This window comes from Callorhinus ursinus, unplaced genomic scaffold (genome assembly GCF_003265705.2).
Source record: "Callorhinus ursinus isolate GAN/ISIS: 27379988/994484 unplaced genomic scaffold, GSC_fseal_2.0 scaffold9, whole genome shotgun sequence".
In the NCBI taxonomy this organism is placed as follows: domain Eukaryota; kingdom Metazoa; phylum Chordata; class Mammalia; order Carnivora; family Otariidae; genus Callorhinus; species Callorhinus ursinus.
The window spans coordinates 50,004,350-50,025,532 of record NW_027397071.1 but is presented as its reverse complement, the minus strand read 5'-3'; the positions used below and the strand labels follow the sequence as shown (position 1 = coordinate 50,025,532).

Below are 21,183 nucleotides of genomic sequence, written 5' to 3'. Positions count from 1 at the left end.
GTGGGGGATGAAAGTCTGATTGTTGTGTCTTTGTTTTGTTTATTAATAACTGAGTCTGAATGAACTTGTTTTAGATGGTTAAATATAGCTTTATAATCATTGTTTTTTCAAGAAATGTTTTACTAAATTTGAATAAAATATTATGCATTAGTATTGTATAGATATTTTCCTTCTAGATAGAAACTACATTAAGCTTTAAAATTTTACTTCAGATGATTTTTATTTAGATTCATAATTAAACTACTGTTATAGTTTATAAGTTGTTATAGCTCATTCTCCCTCCTTTTTCCTTAAAGGTTAGCTGTGCACTGTCATTCTTTTTATTTTCTTATCAAGTACATGAAAAGTCCATTCTCTTGGTATCATTGTAAGTAAAAATGTTGTGTTTTATTTATTTATTATTATGTGTTTATAATATATACATAAATTTATTACCTACATATAATCACCTAAGTGTAAAACAAAACCACACAGATGTTATTATGTAGTTGCATAAGATTATTCATAAAATTATATTTTTCCAGAATGATTTCTTATAATTTTACTTCGTTATAAATATTATTTTTTAAACTGAAAAAGTTTCGTAGAATTATTACTGACATTCTTATTTCTGTTTCTTCATATATATTTTTTATATGCTAATAAAAAAATTGAATAACCAAAGAGATTTTCCTCAGATTGGAGCCTGTTTGTCATCTTTGCCTTTTTCATTTCATTCATTTCCATAGCTGTTTAATAGTTTTGTTCTTTTCATTCACCTCTTTAGCAACTTTCATATGTTGACTCCTTGCTATTTCTTTTGTCAAAACCTTTGTTTAGACCCTATTGGCAATCCCTAATCAGACTACTTTGTTTTAAGAGCATTAAAATTTTTTCCGGGTTATCACAGAAATTGGGTGACAGTGAGGATATATTATCCCAATATTAAAATAATATTTGCCCAGAACACATTGGAATACTTGAATCATGCCCTTCCCACATCTTATCCTGTGTTTGCTAGGTTCCTATGGAAGATCCATGTACAGAATAACCAATGACAAATTTATTCTACAATAAATTGCTTTTAGTAGGTGGAGCTTTGAACTAAAAACTCAATGCAGAGCTTTACAGTAAGCTGGGCTTCCTTATGTGAAAGGTTTCTTTGGTTGGAACTAAATAGTTTCACATCACTGCAGACCAGGACAGCTTAGTTTCATCCCCCAAACTCTAAACCTGAATTAGTTTCTACCACTATTATGTGAGGCTTGGCTGACCCTCCACAAATTCCTCGTGCAAGGGGATGGAACTATGGAAAGGTTTGCTTTCAAGCATGTATATTTTCCCCAGATTTTCTACCCCATACTAAGGGAGCCTATCCAGTGACCTGTAATCTGACCATTCAAATTAGCTCTTGGGCCCTGAATTTCTGGGAGTTCCTACTCTACAGATGTACTTAGATTATTTTTAACAGTGCATGGCTTTAATATATATTTTGATAAAATATTTTAAAGTTAGCATTAAAAGTTATTCTTGACCTGGTCCTAGCTAATCTATCATTAAATAGATATTTCATTCAATAAATATTCATCGAGCCTACTGTTTGCCAGAGGACAGGGTATATATCCGTGAACAAACATCCCTACATTCTTAGCTTTCATTCTTAAGGATAGACACTAATAATTAAATAAAAATAAGAAGTTAAATAGAGTTTTAGAAGGTAATAAAGGCCATGAGGAAGAAATAAAACAGGATAAGGGAAGTTGGGAGTATTGGAGGTGAGGGCACAGGAGCAAGTTACAAGTTGTAATTTTAATACAGATGTCAAGTTAGGCCTCGCTGAGGAGATATTTGAGTGGACTGGAGATGCTGAGAAAATTAATTGTGTGGATATTTGGGATAATAACATTCTAGATGGAACAGCCTGTGTGGAAGCCCTAAGATGGGAGTAAGCCTGGATGTTCAGTGAACAACAGAAAGGCCAATGTGGCCAGAGTGGAATGGTCAAAGTGGGGGTTAATAGAACGTGAAGTTAAAGAGGTAACAGAGGTGTAAGTTCTATAGGACCTTGTAGTCCACATTAGGAAATTTGGCTTTTATTCCAAAGGAAATTGGGAGCCATGGAGGGGTGTTGGGGAATAAGCATGATCTGACTTGATGTTTTATTTTTTTTTAAGATTTAAAAAATTTATTAAAGAGTGTGCATGCGCGAGAGAGCACACAAGCAGGGGGAGCAGCAGGCAGAGGGAGAGGGAGAAGCAGGCTCCTCACCGAGCAGGGAGCCTGATGTATGGCTTGATCCCAGGACCCTGGGTTCATGACCTGACCTGAAGGCAGACGCCTAACCGACTGACCCAGGCGCCCCTTGATGTTTTAAAAAGATCACTGTGCTTATCAAATTATATACATTAAATATGTACAATTCTTTGTATATTAATTATACTTCAATAAAACTGTTAAAAAAAAATCAAAGGATCATCCTGGCTGCAGGTTGAGAATAGACTGTATGGAGCAAGAAAACATGGAGACCATTGAGAAGGCTGTTACCATAATTCAGCTGAGAGATGGTGGTGACTGGGACCAAGACAGTAATAGCAGAAGAAGCAAGAGGTAGTCATTGTGGATGTATAAAAAGAACCAGAAGGCTTCCTAATAATTTGTATGTAGCATGTGATAGAAAAAGAAAAACCAAATGTGTGTCCATGGTTTTTGGCTTGTAACTGGAAGGATAGAATAGCAATTGACTGAAATGGGGAAGATTGCCAGTGAACCAGGATTAGGCTAGATGTGGACCTGGTGAGAGGGTTGCAAGTTCAGTGTTGGACAGGTCTTTGGACATCCAAGCAGAGATGTCCAGTCAGCATTTAGATATAAGTCTGGGTTGGACATATGAGTGGAGTTCTGGGAGGGGGAGGTTAAGCTGGAGATACAAATTTAGTAGTTTGTCAGTAGAGAGGACAAAGTCATGAGACTGGGTGAGATCACCAAGGGAGGGAGTATATACAGAGAAGAGTACCAGAGACTGAGTCCTGGGCCACACAGTGTTAAGAGGTCTTAGGAGAAGAGGCAAATAGGAATGGCTAATAAGTTAGGATGAAAAACCACAAGAGTTGGTGTCCTGAGTGAAGAAGGTATTTTAAGGACATGAGTCATCTATCTTACCCCATTCACAAAAATTAACTTGAAATGGATTAAAGATGTAAATGTAAGACCTGAAATCGTAAAACTCCTAGAAGAAAACATAGGGAAAAAGCTCCTTTACATTAGTCTTAGAAATGATATTTTGGATATGACACCAAAAACATAAGGAAGAAAAGGAAAAATAAATAAGTGGGATGACATCAAACTAAAGTTTCTGTATAGCAAAAGAAATGATTAACAAAACGAAAAGGCAGCTTATGGGATGGGAGAAAATATTTGCAAATCATATACCTGATAAGGAGTTAATCTCCAAAATATAGAAGGAATTCATACAACTCAATAGTAAAAAACAATTTGAAAATGGGCAAAGGACCTTAAATAGATATTTTCTCAAAGAAGCTATACAACAGGCACATGAAGGGGTGCTCAGCATCACTAATCATCAGGAAAATGCAAATCAAAACCACAATGAGATATCACTTTATGCCAGTCAGAATGGCTCTTATCAAATGGCTCTTATCAAAAAGACAAGGGATAACAAGTACTGGTAAGGATGTGGAGAATGGAGAACCCTTGTACACTCTTGTTGGGAATGTAAGTTGGTATAGCCACTATGGAAAACAATTAAAATAGAACTCAAAAAATTAAAATAGAACTACCATGTGATCAGCCATCCCACATGTGGGTGTATATTTGAAGGAAATGAAATCATGATCCTGAAGAGGTATCTGCATCCCCATGTTCACTGTAGCATTATTTGCAGTAGCCAAGACATGGAAACCACCTAAATGTCCATCACCAGATGAATGGATAAAGAAAATGTATACTGTATATACACTACACTGCACACACTCTGGACTATTATTTAGTCATAAAAAAGAAGGAAATCCTGCCATTTGCAACAACATAGATGAACCTTGAAGGCATTATGCTAAGTGAAATAAGTCAGACAGAGAAAGATAAATCCTGTGTGATCTCACATAAATAAGGAATCTAAGTCATCAAAACTCTGAAACTGATTCATAGAAACAAAGTAGATGGTGGTTGCTGGGGCAGGGGAGAAGGGAGGGAAATGGAGGAAGGTGGTCAAAGAATACAGACTAACAGTTTTAAGATGAATAAGTTCTGGGGATCTAATGTGCAGCATGGTGGGTATACATAGTAATATTTAACAGGTATTATATACTTGAAAGTTGCCAAGAGAATACAAATTAAAAATTCTCACTGCACACACAAAAGGTAACTGAATTGATGGATGTGTTAACTAACCTATTGCAATAATCATTTTGTAATGTACGCCTATATCAAATTATTGTGTACACCCTAAACTTACACAATGTTATATGTCAATTATATCTCAGTAAAGCTGAGGGGAAAAAAAAACATGAGGTGATCACTCAAGATGGGGGCTGAGAACAGACTCTTTGCCTTAGCAAAATGGAAGTCATTGGTGACTTTGACAAGGCTAATGTTGATGGAGTGATGCAGGGAAAAGCTTGATTAAGGTGGGGTTTAAGAAATAATGAGAGGAGAGAAATTGAAGAAATTTTTTTAAATTTATTTAATTGTGGCAAAATATACCAGTAGTGGCAATGCTGTGCAACCATCACCACTGTCTACTTCAAGAACATTTTTATCATCCCAAAAAGAAACCCTGTACCCTTTAAGGGGTAGTCCCCATTCTTTTCCCATCCCTCAATTCTTGTAACCACTAAATTACTTTCTGTCTCTATGAATTTCCCTATTTTGGATACTTCATATAATTGGAATCATAATATTTGGCTGATCTATTTCATGTAAGATAATATTTTCAAGGTTCATCCATGTTGTAGCATGTATCAGTACTTCATTTTTATGCCTGAATAATATTGCATTGTATGGATATACTACATTTTGTTCATCCCTGCATCATTTGATGAACATTTGGGTTTCTACCTTTTGGTTATTGTGAGTAGTGCCAGTATGAACATTCCTGCATAAGTTTTTGTTCGAACATTTGTTTTTAGTATTTTTTTTTTAATTTAAAGATTTTATTTATTTGAGAGAGAGAGAGAGCACACAAGCAGGCAGAGCAGCAGCAGAGGCAGAGGGAGAAGCAGGCTCCCCGCTGAGCAGGGAGCCCAGTGTGGGGCTCGATCCCAGGACAGCGGGATCATGACCCAAGCCAAAGGCAGACGCCCAACTGACTGAGCCACCCAGGCGCCCCTATTTTCAGTACTCTTGAGTCTACACCCAGGAGAAGGATTTCTGGGTCATACAGTAATTCTGTATTTAACTGATTGAGGAACCATCAAACTGTTTTCCACAGCAGTTATACCATTTTTCTTTCCCACCAGTAATGTAATGTATGATGTTTCCAGTTTTTCTACATCCTTGCTAGCACTTGTTATTTCCCTTCCCCCCTGCGCCCCCCTCCATCCTACAGGGTATGAAGTGGTATTTCACTGTGGTTCTGATTTGCATTTCCCTAATAGCTAGTGATGTTGAGCATTTTTTAAGGTTTTAAAAACTTTCAAGTTTTTAATTTTGATGAAGTTCAATTTATTATTTCTTTTTGTTGCTTGGGCTTTTGGTGTCATGTCTAACAAACCATTGCCAAATCCAAGGTAATAAAGACTTACTCTCATGTTATTTCTAAGAAGTTTATGGACTTAGCTCTTATATTTAGGTCTTTGATGCATTTTGAGTTAATTTTTATATATGGGGTTCTTTAGGTGAGCTTTCTGAAAAGGGGAGAAAAAATAAAAGCAATAGTTGGTAGAGAAAGTAGAGTCAAGTGAGGCTTGTTGTTTAAGGTTTTAAGATAGGAGAAATAATGGTGTGGGAATGGTCTGTAGAGAGGGAACACTGATGATACAGGAGGTAAGAGTTGTTGGTGCAATACCCCTTGGAAAGGGAGATGGGATCAGACCCAGAGTGTGAATGGAAGGACTAGCTTTGGACAGATGCAGGAGTAGTTCACTTTAACAAAAAGAGGCAACAGGGTATATTGGTACAGATGCTGGGAAGAGAGTAGATGTGATGGTGGCATCTGTTAAAGTTCTTCTAATTGCTTCAATTTTAATTTTTATTGTTATGTCAATCACCATACATTACATCATTAGTTTTTGATGTAGTGTTCCATGAATCATTGTTTGCATATAACACCCAGTGCTCTATGCAGAATGTGGGCCCTCTTTAATACCCATCACCAGGCTAACCCATCCTCCCACCCCCCCTCCCCTCTAGAACCCTGTTTGTTTTTCAGAGTCCATCATCTTAATGAAGTAGAAGCCAAGGTCATTAGGCAAGAGCAGGTTGGAGCTGTTGGGATTACGAGATTATGAGAAGGTGTGGATTATTTTTCTAAAGAGACACAGAACAGACTAGAGAAATATATAGTAGTTGTTAGACACTTGAATATCAAGATCATGTATCTAAAGTGAACACAGGGGCACCTGGATGGCTCAGTCGGTTAAGCATCTGACTCTTTTGGCTCAGGTCTTGATCTCAGGGTTGTGAGATGAGCCCTGCCTTGGGCTCCTCCACGTTGAGCAGGGAATCTGCTTGAGATTTTCTCTCTCCCTCTGCCCATCCTCCCCGCTGTCTCTCTCTCAAAATAAATAATTCCTTAAAGTGAAAACAGTGTGAGGAAGTGTTTCCCTCAAGAGCTCAGTATGGTTGGAATAAGTACAGGTGGAGAGTTGGGTCTTTCCAGGTTTGTGGTTTTGTCTAGTGAGGGTAATGGGCTTGTGCAGGGCTTGAGAGTGAATGCATGGGAGTGATTTTAATGGCTGACCTTAGAATTTAAGCTGGTTAAGAAGGGAAAAGAAAAGACAACCAAAGGAGTGAGGCCAAGTGAAAGAGGTGGTAGGAATAATGGATTGAAGATGGGATCAAAAGATTGTTGAAGTTCCAGAGTGCTGCAAAGGTAGGAGATAGTGGTCAGGATGCAGTTGCTGCGTTGTGATTATGGAAGGGTTACAGTCCTGAGTATAACCGAAGGGTGTAGGAATGAAAATGGATCACTAGAAGAGAGGAGTTCCAGCAAATGAGAAGTCAGGATGTTGGAAGATCATCTATGTAAAAATTGCCAGGAATGAAGATTGAGTAGGGTTGTAGAGAGTGCCTGAGTAAGGAGTTGAAATGACTGAGTAATGAGGGAAGTGACTCTTTTGTTGGTGGATGAGGACTAATAGGGATAAAGCCTGAGGACATGGAGATTATTAGGGTGGAGAGGCGGAGAACTGATGTGGAAGAAGTGATAAAGAGCAAAGGGGTTATCTCCCTCTGGGACGTTTCAGGACCATGGGAAGAGCGACAAAACAGGTGAGGTTGAGAGGGCGAGGGGCAGCGTTTTCCTCCCAGGATTTGTTTTCACTAAGGTGGTGAAGGAAAAGATTCAGAGAAGAGGTTGAGGAGGCAGGGGATTTTGCTGCTTAAATATAAATACGAAGTACCTTGAGGTCAAGGGCAGAGTTATATTCCTCTTTGTATTCCTTTCAGGGCAGTGGTTGTACATAAGTTTTCAATAAATACTTGTATTTAGTAAATGAATATTGAATGAATAAATGGGAAAGAGTTAAGACCCAGAAAGAGAAAATAATGTTTACTGAGCACCTACTATGTGCATGTTTTTAACATAAATACATTCTGATTTAAAAAGCACCAAGTAGTGAAATTGAAAGTCCTGTAGTATTTTCTTTTGAGTGTGGTAGTTTTCAGTCAGTTTGTAATCCCAGGCCTTACACTGCATATGTTGGTTGACATGGGGAAAAGTCATCCTTCTAAGAAAGGAGGAGAATGCTCAAACTTTTTAAAATAAGGAGACCCAAAATAATAATAATAATAGTAACAAGTAGTCAACAACTGCCATCATTAGTAAAAAGTTACTTTATTAAAAAATTAGATACTTGTAAAAGAGTTCTTTCAATTCTGTAACAATACAAGGTATTACTACTATTTCCATTTACACCTAAGAAAGATGGTTAAATTAATCATTTGTTCAAGGTCATACAGTAAGTGGCAGAGCTGGGACGAGGACTCAGGTCCCCTTCTTCTTGAGCATTGCCACAGTAGAATCCAGAAGGTAATGAGACCAGCGGTGCTAGTAAGGTCCCAGAATTGGGACCTGCGACCCTAAACTCTGTCATAAAGCCAGTAGTTCCATTTATTGGCATTATGTTTCCTCTTCCTATACTATTGCTCTTTTCATTTGGCTGTTTTCTACTTGTTTTTTCCGCTTTTCTTTTCTTCTGCCATTATCACCTTGTTTCCTCTTATAATTCTTTGTTGTTCTCGCATCCATGGCAGAGGACGATCCTGTCTGTTATAACTTTAGTTTTTAACTTAGATTAGTAATATGTAACATGGAAGATAATAAAAAAAGAAGTTTGAAACCACTATACTGGGAATTAATTTATTTCCCAAGTAGGATGAAACATGAAAAAGCTCTCTTTCTCTGAATGTTTGAATTTATCTGAGCCTTTCTGTAAGCTGCTGTTTGTATGACAAGAAAAAAAAGGTTCCATTAATGGAATATTGGAAGAAGCAGTTTTTCATTTATTAGGAGGAGTTGATACCTTGTTTTATGTTTAGACTCATTTAGTTTGGATTGATATAAAAAAAATGAACCAGTGATCCATATGGAGACCTTACTGGCTGTTTTTTGTTTGTTTAGCTACCCTGAAGACCAGACAGACAAAATGTGTTTATATTTTTCACAAGAATTGAAATTCTGTTTCCCAAGATTAAAATATTTTTTCTTTATCATTTTAGACCAGTCTGCTTAGTTTTAAGTGAAATTCCTTTTATGTCTACTTGGTTTTTACTTGTGTCAACATTTAGGTGAGTCAAACCAATATTTATATGTTTTCAGTATAGTTCTCATAAACTCATTTAAAAATTTTTTACAAAGTGATTATGTTTTGAATTAGCAATTCTCTTTTAATGTTCTTCCTGTTTTCTCTTACAGTATGCTACCTCTTCTACTGAAGGATGAACTCCTAATGCCCTCAGTTGTGACAACAATGGCATTTTTTATAGCTTGTGCAATTTCTTTTTCAATATTTGAAAAGACTTCTGAAGAAGAACTGCAATTGAAGTCCTTTTCCATTTCTGTTAGGAAATATCTTCCATGTTTTACATTTTTTCCCAGAATTATACAATATCTGGTAAGTTGTTCAGTTTTTTGGTTTTTTTTTAATAGAGAGTGCTGTGAGGGGAGGGGCGGAGAGAGAGGGAGAGAGAATCTTAAGGAGGCTCTATGCCCAGTGAGGAGTCCAACGGGGCTGAGATCATGACCTGAGGTGAAATCAAGAGTTGGACACTTAACCAACTGTGCCATGAGTTATTCAGTTTTGTTTTGTTTTTTTAAAAGTTTTATTTATTTATTTGACAGAGAGAGACACAGCAAGAGAGGGAACACAAGCAGGGGGAGTGGGAGAGGGAGAAGCAGGCTTCCCGCTGAGCAGGGAGCCCGATGTGGGGCTCGATCCCAGGACCCGGGATCATGACCTGAGCCGAAGGCAGACATTTCAACTGAGCCACCCAGGCGCCCCGAGTTGTTTAGTTTTTAAGGGATGGGACTTAGCATGCCACTGTTAAAAAAATATATATATATCTTTTTCTTTTATAGCTTTTTTGAGATATAATTCACATAAATTCACCCACAAAATCCACCCATTTAAAGTGTGCAATTAGGTGGTTTTAAGTATGTACATAGAGTTGTATAACCATGACCACAATCTCATTTTAGATTATTTCCATCTCCCCAAAAAGGAACCCTCTTTCCATTAGCAGCCATATCCCATTCCACCCTAAACTCCAGCCTTGGACAGCCAGTAATATACTTTCTGTTCCTACATATTTACCAATCTGGACATTCCAAAAAATGGAATGTATTAGTTTGCTTTGCCATAACAAAATACCACAGACTGGGTGGCTTAAATAGCAGAAATGTATTTTCTTAGAGTTCTGGAGGCTTGAAGTCTAAAATCAAGGTGCTTCATCAAGATTTCTGGTGAGGCCTTTCTTTCTGGGTTATAGGCAACCTTGCTGTGGCCTCATATGGCCTCTTCTTTGTGTGGGTGTGTAGGGAGTTCTGTGGTGGCTCTTCCTCTTCTTATAACAACACTAATCCTATCAAATTAGGGCCCCTCCCTTACTACCTCAATTTAACCTTCCTAAAGTTTCTGTCTCCAAATGCATTCACATTGGGGGTTGGGACTACAACATATGAATTTTGTGGGGACATAATTCAGACCATAACATGGAATCATAGAAAATGTAGTCGGGGCGCCTGGGTGGCTTAGTGGAGCATCCGACTCTTGATCTCAGCTCAGGTCTTGATCTCAAGGTTGTGGGTTTGATCCCCATGTTGGGCTCCATGCTGGACGTGGAGCCTACTTTAAAAAAAAAAAATGTAGTCTTTTGTAACTGGCTACTTTCACTCAGCATAATGTTTTTGAGGCTCATCTGTGTTATAGCATGCATCAATACTTCATTCTTTTTTATTGCCATACTATATTCCATTTTAATGGACATTTTGTTTATTTGTTCATCAGTTGTTTTTTTTTTTTTTTAAGATTTTGTTTATTTGACAGAGACAGCGAGAGAGGGAACACAAGCAGGGGGAGTGGGAGAGGGAGAAGCAGGCTTCCTGTGGAGCAGGGAGGCCGAGGTGGGGCTCGATCCCAGGACTCTGGGATCATGACCTGAGCCAAAGGCAGACGCTTATCGACTGAGCCACCCAGGCGCCCCTATCTGTTCATCAGTTAATGGTCATTAGGTTGGTCCCACTTTTTGGCTGTTGTGAATAATGCTGCTGTGAAGATTTGTTTATAATTTATCAGCACATTGTTTTTATTTCCCTTGAATGTATCCTTAGGAGTGGTAATACTGTGTTTTACATTTTGAGAAACCGTGCAACTGTTTGCCAAAGTGCTACATGATTCTACATTCCTACCAGCAATATATGAGGGTTCCAATTTCTCTACATTTTTTTTTTAAAGATTTTATTTATTTATTTGAGAGAGACACAGTAAGAGAGGGAACACAAGCAGGGGGAGTGGGAGAGGGAGGAGCAGGCTTCCCACAGAGCAGGGAGCCCGATGTGGGGCTCGATCCCAGGACCCTGGGATCACGACCTAAGCCAAAGGCAGACGCCCAATGACTGAGCCACCCAGGCGCCCCAAATTTCTCTACATTTTTGACAGCACTTTTTTTTTTTTTTTTAAGATTTTTATTTATTTATTTATTTGAGAGAGAGAGAGCAAGAGCACAAGTCGGGGGAGAGACAGAGGGAGAGGCAGACTCCCCACTAAGCAGGGAGCCCAATGCAGGGCTCAATCTCAGGACCCTAGGATCTTGACCCGAGCCAAAGGCAGACGCCCAACCGGCTGAGCCACCCAGGTGCCCCTTGACAGTACTCGTTATTGTTTTTTTATGATAGCCATCCTAGTCGGAGTGAAATGGTATCTCATTGAAGTTTTGATTTGTATTTTCCTAGTTACCAGTGATGTAGGGCATCTTTTTATGTGCTCTTTAACCATTTGTATTATTTTCTTTGGAGAAATGCCTGTTCATATCCTTTGCCCAGTTTTAACTGGGTTGTCTTTTTATTTTTCAGTTGTAAGAGTTCTTTATACATTCTTGATACAGGTCCCTTACTAGATACATGACTTGGAAATATTTCTATTATGTAGATTTCCTTCACTTTTTTTTTTTAAAGATTTTATTTTTTTGACAGAGACACAGCGAGAGAGGGAACACAAGCAGGGGGAGTGGGAGAGGGAGAAGCAGGCTTCCCATGGAGCAGGGAGCCCGATGCGGGGCTCAATCCCAGGACCCTGGGATCATGACCTGAGCCGAAGGCAGACGCTTAACGACTGAGCCACCCAGGCGCCCCAAATTTTGACATTTTTTAATTGAGTTAAAAATAAAGGCCATTTCCATTGTGATTTCTTCTTTGGTTCATGAATTACTTAGAAACTTGCTCAGTTTCCAAATATTTGGGGATTTCCCAGGGGTGCCTGGGTGGCTAAGTTGGTTAAATGTCTGACTCATGATTTTGGTTAAAGTCATGATCTCATGGATCATGAGGTAGAGCCCTATGTGGGGCTCCTTGCTCAGCCAGGAATCTGCTTGAGATTCTCTCTCTCCTCCCTCTGTTCCCAACCCCCCTCCCCACCCTGCACAAGTGCTCTCTCTCTCAAGTAAATAAATCTTCATCTATTTGGGGATTTCCCAAATTTCTTTGTTTTTCTATTTTCATTTAATTCCAATGTGTTTAGAAAACACACTTTGTATTATTTCAGTGTTTTCCAATGTATTGACTTTGTTTTTGTTAATTCTTCCTTCATTTTGAAGGGTATTTTTTTTTTAAAGATTTTATTTATTTGAGACAGAGAGAGAGAGAGAGCACATAAGCGTGGGGGGGGGGTGGTCAGAGGGAGAGGCAGACTCCCCGCTGAGCAGGGAGCCTGATGTGGGACTCAGTCCCAGGACTCCGGGATCATGACCTGAGTCAAAGACAGTTGCAAGCCAACTGAGCCACCCTGAAGGGTATTTTTGCTAGAAAAGGAATTCTTGTCTTTTTCTTCTTTCAGCAATTTGAATGTCATCCATCCCACTGCCTTGTGGCCTCAGTGTTTTCTGATGAGAAGTCAGCTGTTAATCTTATTAAGGATAGCTTGTACTTGTAGTTTTAGAGGGTGCCTGGGTGGCTCAGTCGTTAAGCGTCTGCCTTCGGCTCAGGTCATGGTCCCAGGGTCCTGGGATCGAGCCCCACATCGGGCTCCCTGCTCAGTGGGAAGCCTGCTTCTCCCTCTCCCACTCCCCCTGCTTGTGTTCCCTCTCTCACTGTCTCTCTCTGTCAAATAAATGAATAAAATCTTAAAAAAAAATAGATGCTTATTACATATGCATTTGAATGAGTCTGGAGTTTAGGGGAGAGAAGTCCAGGCTGGAGACAGTAATTTGAGTCTTTGGCATAGAGATGAGAATTAGTCATGTCACTGGATGAGCTCACCAAAGGTGTGAGTATATTAGATGACTAAGTACTGAGCCTTGGGATATTACAATGCATGAGAAGGAACCAGGAAAGCTGTCTGAGAAGGATTAACTATTGAGGTGGGAAGAAACCAGAAGAGTATGGTGTTACGGAAGTTAAGGAAGTGTTTCAAGGAGATGGGAGTGATGTGCTGTTTCAGATGCTGTTGAGAAATCAAATAAGGCAATAAGAAATAACCTTTGAGCAGGAAGGGAAAAATGAAGGGGGGGAAATCGGAGGGGGAGATGAACCATGAGAGACTATGGACTCTGAGAAACAAACTGAGGGTTCTAGAGGGGAGGGGGTGGGGGGATGGGTTAGTCTGGTGATGGGTATTAAAGAGGGCACGTACTGAATAGAGCACTAGGTGTTATACACAAACAATGAATTATGGAACACTACATCAAAAACTAATGATGTAAAATGTATGGTGATTAACATAATTAAAAAATATGTAAAACAAAAAAGAAATAACCTTTGGATTTAGTACAGTGGAGGTCATTATGGATCTTTGGCCAGGGCAGTTTCATTGGAGCAACTGAGGTAAAAATCTAATTGGTGTGGATTCAATAATGAATGGAAAGGGAATTGGATGCAGTAAGTTATAGGCAACTCCTTTGGGAAACTTTGCTGTAAAGAGAAGCAGACAAATGGGGTAATAGCTGGAGTTTGTTTAAAGCAGGAGGAATTTTAGGGCACCTGGGTGGCTCAGTCAGTTAAGTGTCTACCTTTGGCTCAGGTCATGATCGTGGGGTCCTGGGATCAAGCCCAATGCTCAGCAGGGAGTCTGCTTCTCCCTCTGTCCCTCACCCCACTCGTGCTCTCTCTCTCTTTCAAATGAATAAATAAAATCTTTAAAATAAAAAAAAATAAAGTAGGAGGAATTTTAACATGCCCCTTAACACTGATTCAGGATCATAGTGTCATGACATTTCAACCAGTCCCATATTTCTTATTTGAAACTTTCTTCTTTTTAAGATTTTCTTTATTTAAGGGGGGAGGGAGCAGAGGGGAAGGGAGAGGGAGAGGGAGGGGGAAAGAATCTCAAACTCTGCGCTGAGTGTAGAGCCTGATTCAAGGCTCGGTCTCACAACCCTGAGATCATGACCTGAGCCAAAACCAAGAGTCGGACGCTTAACTGAGCCATGCCATATGCCCCTTAAGTTTGAAACTTTAAATTTGATGATTTTACTTCAGAAGTTTTTACTTTTCACTAAGGTTGACAGGGATTTTCCCTTTGGAGGATATTTGCGGCCTGTTTATACCTGTTTGTCAGTTTTGGTTACTATCCCTCCCAGGCTTCCATCTGGAATGAGCACTGCATTACTCTATTCAGGTTTTTAAATCCTGTTATAATATAGCCATTAAAACATCTTTTAGGGTTCCATTTATGTCCCACATCCTTCATGAAAGTCACTATGATTTCTCACTGCTTGCTTTCTACATTTACTTAAGCAGCTTCTGTGTACTTACGTGCTATGCCAGGGTAAAATGACTTAAGATCTGGCTGGTCCTTGTCTTAAAGGAGCTCACAGTCTAGAGCTAAACTGTCCAATATGGAAGGGGCGCCCAGGTGGCTCATTCGGTTAGACATCTGACTCTCGATTTCAGCTCAGGTAATGATCGCAGGGTCCTGGGATCGAGCCCTGCATGGGGCTCCCTGCTCAGGAGGGAGCCTGCTTGAGGTTCTCTTCCATCTTCCCCTCCTCCTCTCCTCTGTGCACGTGCTCTCTCTCTCTCTCAAATAATAAATAAGTAAATCTTAAAAAAAAACTGTCCAATACAATAACCACTAGACACATTAAAAATTTAAACTTAGTAAAATTAAATAAAAAATTCAGCTCAGTCACAATAGGCATGTTTTGAATGCTCAATGGCCACATGTAGTTAGCAGTTACTCTTTTGATGTACACCGGTATAGAACATTTCCATCATTGCAGAAAGTTCTGTTGTACAGTGCACTAGTCTAAAGAAAACTGACTGCTATACAATTACAATAAATGAAGTATTTTTACTATTCACTTTGGCATTTAATAAAATGTGACCTTGTGATTTTATTTAATTAGTTCATGTATTCCCCTAATCAAATGGAAAACTCTTTGAGGCCAGATTACATTTTCTTTCATATGCTCCACCATGACTTACTGCAGCATTAGCTCATTGAAAGTGTTCCATGAATATTACATATAATTTTCTATTTGCCATGGAAGGCTTTTTTATAGACAAGTTCTGAGATTAGCTTAGAACTTTATATCCTGTAGGGACTCAAGACCCTGGAGCATACCCTGAATTTAACCCTGACTAGCAATATTATCTGTTTCGGATAACTTTCTTTAGTACTTGGGTGGTATTAAGTATGATAGGGGTTCTTAGGCTTTGGCTACACACGGGAATCACGTGGAAAGCTTTTAAATCCCGAGGCCTACCCCAGAAACTCTGATTTAATTGGTCTGAAGTGTGGCCTGGCATTGAGATTTTTATACCTACCCCCCAGATGATTCTAACATGTGGCCTAGGTTGAGATCCACCAGTAGAAGAGACTGGACCCCCACCCCTCACCTTCAATTCTGCTCACTTACAGCTATAAGTAAATATTACCAGTACATTTAAATTTTATCTTTTATATTACTCAGTAATGTTTTTTTCCCTCCTTATAGTTTCTTATCTCAGTCATCACTATGGTACTTCTGACACTGACAACTATCACACTGGAACCTCCTCAGAAATTACCGGACTTATTTTCTGTATTGATTTGTTTCGTATCCTGCTTGAACTTCCTGTTCTTCTTGGTATACTTTAACATTATAATCATGTGGGATTCCAAAAATGGAAGAAATCAGAAGAAAATCAACTAACTCTATGTCCACAAACAAATGTGAAAATATTAACAGTGCTTAAAGGTTTTTTTGAACTTTTTGCTATGTATAAATGAAATTATCATTTTGAGATTCACATAGGGAAAAAATGGTGAAAAGTCATTGTTGTCCATATTATTTATGAAATAAATGTATATGGGGACCCAAGCCCAGTGGAGGCTTTTATTTTCTAACTATAGAGTGGCCAAGACATATTGTAGTTTTATTAAGATTCAGTTATCCAAGTGGGAAAATAAGAGAAAATGCCCTTAATCCACAGTGTTTACTCAGGAAATGTACTCTACAGTTTGTTGTCTTAAAAAGAAATCTGCAAATCCAGTGAGCCTACTGGGAAAATCAAGCTCTTCTTTTTAAAGGAAATCATAAATTTTTGTATTTAAATTTAGTTTTTGTTACATTTTAGAATGTAAGTAATGTATATTTCATTCTTTAGAAATTATATCTCAGGGATTAAATTTGTGATGGTGATGATCTTTTAATTACTTGTGAGAGGCAATTTAAAGAGCTTGAAGTTTGAACATGCCTTATTACATGTGGAAATTTGATTTCTTTATAAAAAGGCAGAGAGATTAGACCATGTTCTTATTTCCAAAAATGCTAATTAACTTTAATACAATTAGACAGTGAATTTTACTGAATTTAAGTGGTTTGATTTTTTTTTTTTTAATTACTCATGTTCACTAGTTCTAAACTTCTAGGATCATTCTTTGTAAGTTAAATGGTTTTATACAAGATTTCATCCTTTTGATCTTTTTTGAGTGGTTCAAGATTACCACTTCCATAAGCATTGATTCGTATCATGTTTCGTGTTAACTTGGCCCTGTTAATAACGTATCATTCTATATTAGGAGAAGCTCATCTTTACTATCATATTCAATTGGTAAAAATGTCATATCTATGTTATAATTTCTTATGTAAAGATTGTTCTTTTGGGAGGGCAGGGGAAAAAAAGATGTGTTCTCTTTAGTCTCTGTGTTAAGAATAAAAATTATTTTCACATCAACCTATGGTTTTTAATGAATATTTTTCTTTCATAAGACATCCATTAACATATATTGACTAAGTGGTGATATATTTTAAAACAGTGAGCATATATACACAAAGAAAATCTGGTTCTAGGCATGGACAGCCACAGGCTGCAAGAAGGTATGTGCTTCTAAGTCTGATAAAGGAAGTAGGTTTAGACAAAGCAAAAATCAGGAAGTATTTCTTTCTCAAAGCAAATGTGCATAAAGACTCAAAGGGCAGGTCAGCACAGAAAAGCAGCCTTGAATCACTGCCGAATCAGCAGGAACATCGCTGTCCATGGTCACCATCTGTAATCACTGTGCCCAAATGTCAGCATCTTGGCTGCCTGGTATAGTCCTATTTTTTTATTTTTTGTAATAGCATACATGGGTTTAACACAGGATGCTGGTTTAAATCAGTGATGAGGAAGTCCTAGCTTCTAAATAACTGGAGCAGAGAAACATTATTTGAAAATAAAAGTATATTATATAAATGATAAAGTAGAACGCATCCATATTCAAGGTATCTTAAACACAAATCCTCTAAATACACGTTTTCCTCAGAAATTTAATCATATTGAGTAACACTGTAGCTTTTATGGAGACCTGCAGCAATTACCTTATAAGTCAATTATCTCTTATATCCATTAGAAACCAATTTAAGAAGAGTCCACTTTGAACTTTGAAGGATTAGGTTCCAAAATACCAAAAATGTCCATTGATGAATTAAGATCACAGAAACAGGCAATTCCAAAGTACTTCTCTCAGCTACACTCAGGCTTATTGGGATGTTTTAATATAAAGATGTTTAGGTAATGCAAAAATATTGAAGATTTCTCAGTTACTTTGCTAATATACCTGTCAAGGAATGAACCCTTCCAAGTTTTTCAAGTTCATTTTAGAGGGAAGGGCTGTTTCTGAGAAATGCAGTTTTCTCTGTTACCAACAAACTTAGGCTTGCTTCTTAAAATGAAGAGAACAGGGTGTATGTTCATGTATCAAATATGAAGCATACAGAAGCCATTTTCCCTTGAGGCGTTAAGGAGGGGAGAAAAATCCCAGATGTAGCATTCTGTCCAAATGATAAACCACAACTAAGTGAGTGAAACATTTACAAAAGTCAAGGCAGCCAAAGGAGCCTCTCTGTTCAATAGAAAGAGTAAAAGATGGATAGGATGTAACTAAATAATGGTTAGAGTAACACAGGGGTTTCAAGTCTCAATTGGTCTCTTCTGTTATGTTCATTGGAAGATCAGGGCCAAGTGTATCCGCCCCCCCCACCTTCCTCCATGCCATACCCCCCTCCCCGCCATATAAACATTAGTTTTGTGTGTGGATCTTTCTGCTTTGTCCTTCATGTGGCCTCCAAGGGTGATAAAGCGAGAGTCATCTGATCTACAATGAAGAGAACTGGGAAATGATTCTTAGCAGACCCAGCTGTTCTGAAAGGCAAAAGCTTAGTGTATCGAGGTCAAACATACAGTAACTGACTTAATAGCATTAAGCACATACCCACATAACTTGCGTTATATATGCAACCAATCTATTTCTTAACCCTTTTTTTCCTGACTAATACAAGTTTCTTTATATGCTTTGGCTTACATCCTAAGGTTAGTTTTCAATGCTAGAAAACAAAGGAATTAGCCTTTTTGGTATATTTAGGTAATGGCCTATTATAAGGTCTGTATCACAAAGTGTTCTTAGTATTTAGCAGACAGATTATCTTTAAAATCTTATTTAAATAGTACCAATAAAATCATTAGTGAAGGGAATTAGGTTTAATAGTTAATTGATGTCATTTAATAGTTTTTAAAAACTCATTTTCATTTTAAGAGGTAAATCTGAAGTTTATCTAAATGGAAAATCAGTTATTTTCAAACCTAAGTTAAATTTTATTTCAGATTTTCATATAGTATTTTTATTTACATGACACAGTAATATACAAATTTTGTCAAGTCTTAGGGCAAGTACCAAGGGCACAGTATTTTTTCCCCTGTAGAGATGGTCAAAGAAAAATACAGAGGTTTTAAAAAAAACATGTTATTAATTTATAACATATCCTGTGATTCCCACTTCCCCTTTATTTTGTGATAGAACAAGGATGATACAAAATAACACCACAGAAAAATAGAAATTTAAATTAATGCTTCAAAATAATTTGCAGGTGATCATATACCCCATAAAAAAGGTCTTTCTTTAAATTCAGTAGAGTCTGTGTAGTTCAGTTTAAGAACAACTTCATATTTAAAAATATATTTGTACTGAAAAATGCATTTTATAAAAGGTGTAAAAATTTTAAAACTTTGAATATAGTTTTTCTGTATAAGCATAGAAATAACTAGAGTATAAAAACTCATCCCTAAGATAGTGGCTACACAATAAACTTCTAGAAAAATTTTAGAAGTTTAAAAAAAAATCTAATACACACTTGGGGCTTTACATGGGAAAGTGGTACCTAATTCCACTCACCATTAAATTTAATCTGAGTTTTAAAACATTTTACCAAAATGCCATCTTCATAAATGCTTTAAATCTGTCCACAAATGCTAAAAGGATACAGAAGTGTATGTGATACAGAATAGAAGTTAATATCCTCTTCTACATGTTGGCTTACATTAAAGGGTCGAGAAGAAATGTATTATTTACATTGAGATTATCTACTGGTGTATGTAGAAAGTTTAAATTAGCTGCAAGAAATTTTATCTAGACACGCACCTGCCTAGTGCTATGATCTGGTATTTACTGGGCAGATTAATTACAAACATTTCTTCTGTTCCTTTAAATACGATCAGGCAGATGCAGAAGAAGTTGGTGTTCACAGTAAGTGCATTTCTTTTAAATGCCTGCAGGATATAAAAGATGATTATTAAATCAAGAATTAGTTCCCAAATTAACATGCATCTCATACACTACTTAAATGATTTAAACAACCCATTTAGCATGTAATTTGGTACCTAGTTCAGATACTGGTAATCTCTCATTTGCTTATTTTTGGGTCTTCTAACAAGATTTACCTTCACAAATAATTGTCAATAGGGCTACTCAGACATCACACTCTTCACTTTAGATCGATCTTGAGATACTTCTGAGAGATTTCTAAAACTCCTACATGACCTACTTGCTGAAAACACCAAAATCTACATGCCTTTTGTCTATAAGCCTTAAGGGCCTTTCAGCAGGTGTTTCCTCCAACAGCTGCCCCCCAAAAAAAGAGACTGTATTTACTGGCATTCCTATTCAGAGCATGTCCCTCTGGGGCCTCCTAGTGGTGGCAGAAGTTCTTGTCGTTTGGTTTAGAAGCCATTGGCAAGTGATGGCATATTTCCCATAGGGCTCATGGACCTTTCACTCCTGAAATACCCCTTCCATACTTACCTTGGCAGCTATTAAGAAGTAATGCATGGTAGGCTCCTATATTTCCCTATTCATGGGAGTCCACATATTCTTTTGCTAGAAGAAGGTAGGTTGCCAACTTGACAACCACCAACTCTTGCCAATTTGAGTCAGGTCTGGATTCCTATAGAAGATTTTAAGCACTCTAGTGTTCACTTAATATCCCTATAGGCTACTGATACACAGTTATCAGAACTAATGACAATACTATATAGGAAAGTAAGACTATATTAGTTACTATGGGGGAGGTGCTAGTTAAGTTTATTTTGTACAATCCCACAAGGTAAATATCAGTCCCATTTTATAATTAAGGTTTAGGGGAACCAAGTTCCTTGTTAAGGCCACAGAGCTAAGTAGATAACAGAGCTGGTGCTGGACATGTAATCCAAATCCTGTCCTCTGTTATAATGCCAGACCATGCAAAGGAGTTTCATCAACTGATCAGGACTGCTAGAAGTGTGTTGAGAAAGATTCTGACGCCAAATTCAGGATCCAGCAAAAATAAAGACTGTGATCAATGTGATATATGTCACAACACAAGAATACAGTAGCATGTATATTATTTCTACACTGCCTAACTGGTTCTGGAGATGAATGTCTCAGAACACAAAAAGCAATTTAGAGATAGTGATGCAGTTCATGAGCAGTATTTTGACAGGAATTATCATTCATAAAGCAATTATGTTCTTTCTAAAACATATTTTGGATTGTTACTTCCCCAATAATCTTCACTGGTCTACTTCTGCCTAATGAATAAAGT

The 21,183-nt window shown here is 37.8% G+C and overlaps 2 protein-coding genes across 7 annotated transcripts in view; one reads left to right on the top strand and one right to left on the bottom strand.

Moving 5' to 3' along the window:
* ALG6 (ALG6 alpha-1,3-glucosyltransferase) overlaps positions 1 to 17,026 on the top strand; it is a 70,710-nt gene extending 53,684 nt beyond the window's left edge. For all 4 annotated transcript variants that reach the window (XM_025871758.2, XM_025871759.2, XM_025871761.2 and 1 more), the window contains 4 exons: positions 297 to 367; positions 8,875 to 8,943; positions 9,071 to 9,269; positions 15,805 to 17,026. In XM_025871758.2, the coding sequence (XP_025727543.2) occupies positions 297 to 367; positions 8,875 to 8,943; positions 9,071 to 9,269; positions 15,805 to 16,002 (537 nt within the window). In that variant the 3' untranslated portion in view covers positions 16,003 to 17,026. The remainder of the gene's footprint in view (positions 1 to 296; positions 368 to 8,874; positions 8,944 to 9,070; positions 9,270 to 15,804) is intronic.
* Positions 17,019 to 21,183, bottom strand: part of ITGB3BP (integrin subunit beta 3 binding protein) — a 67,758-nt gene continuing 63,593 nt past the window's right edge. For all 3 annotated transcript variants that reach the window (XM_025871764.2, XM_025871763.2, XM_073896624.1), the window contains one exon: positions 17,019 to 19,873. In XM_025871764.2, the coding sequence (XP_025727549.1) occupies positions 19,866 to 19,873 (8 nt within the window). In that variant the 3' untranslated portion in view covers positions 17,019 to 19,865. The remainder of the gene's footprint in view (positions 19,874 to 21,183) is intronic.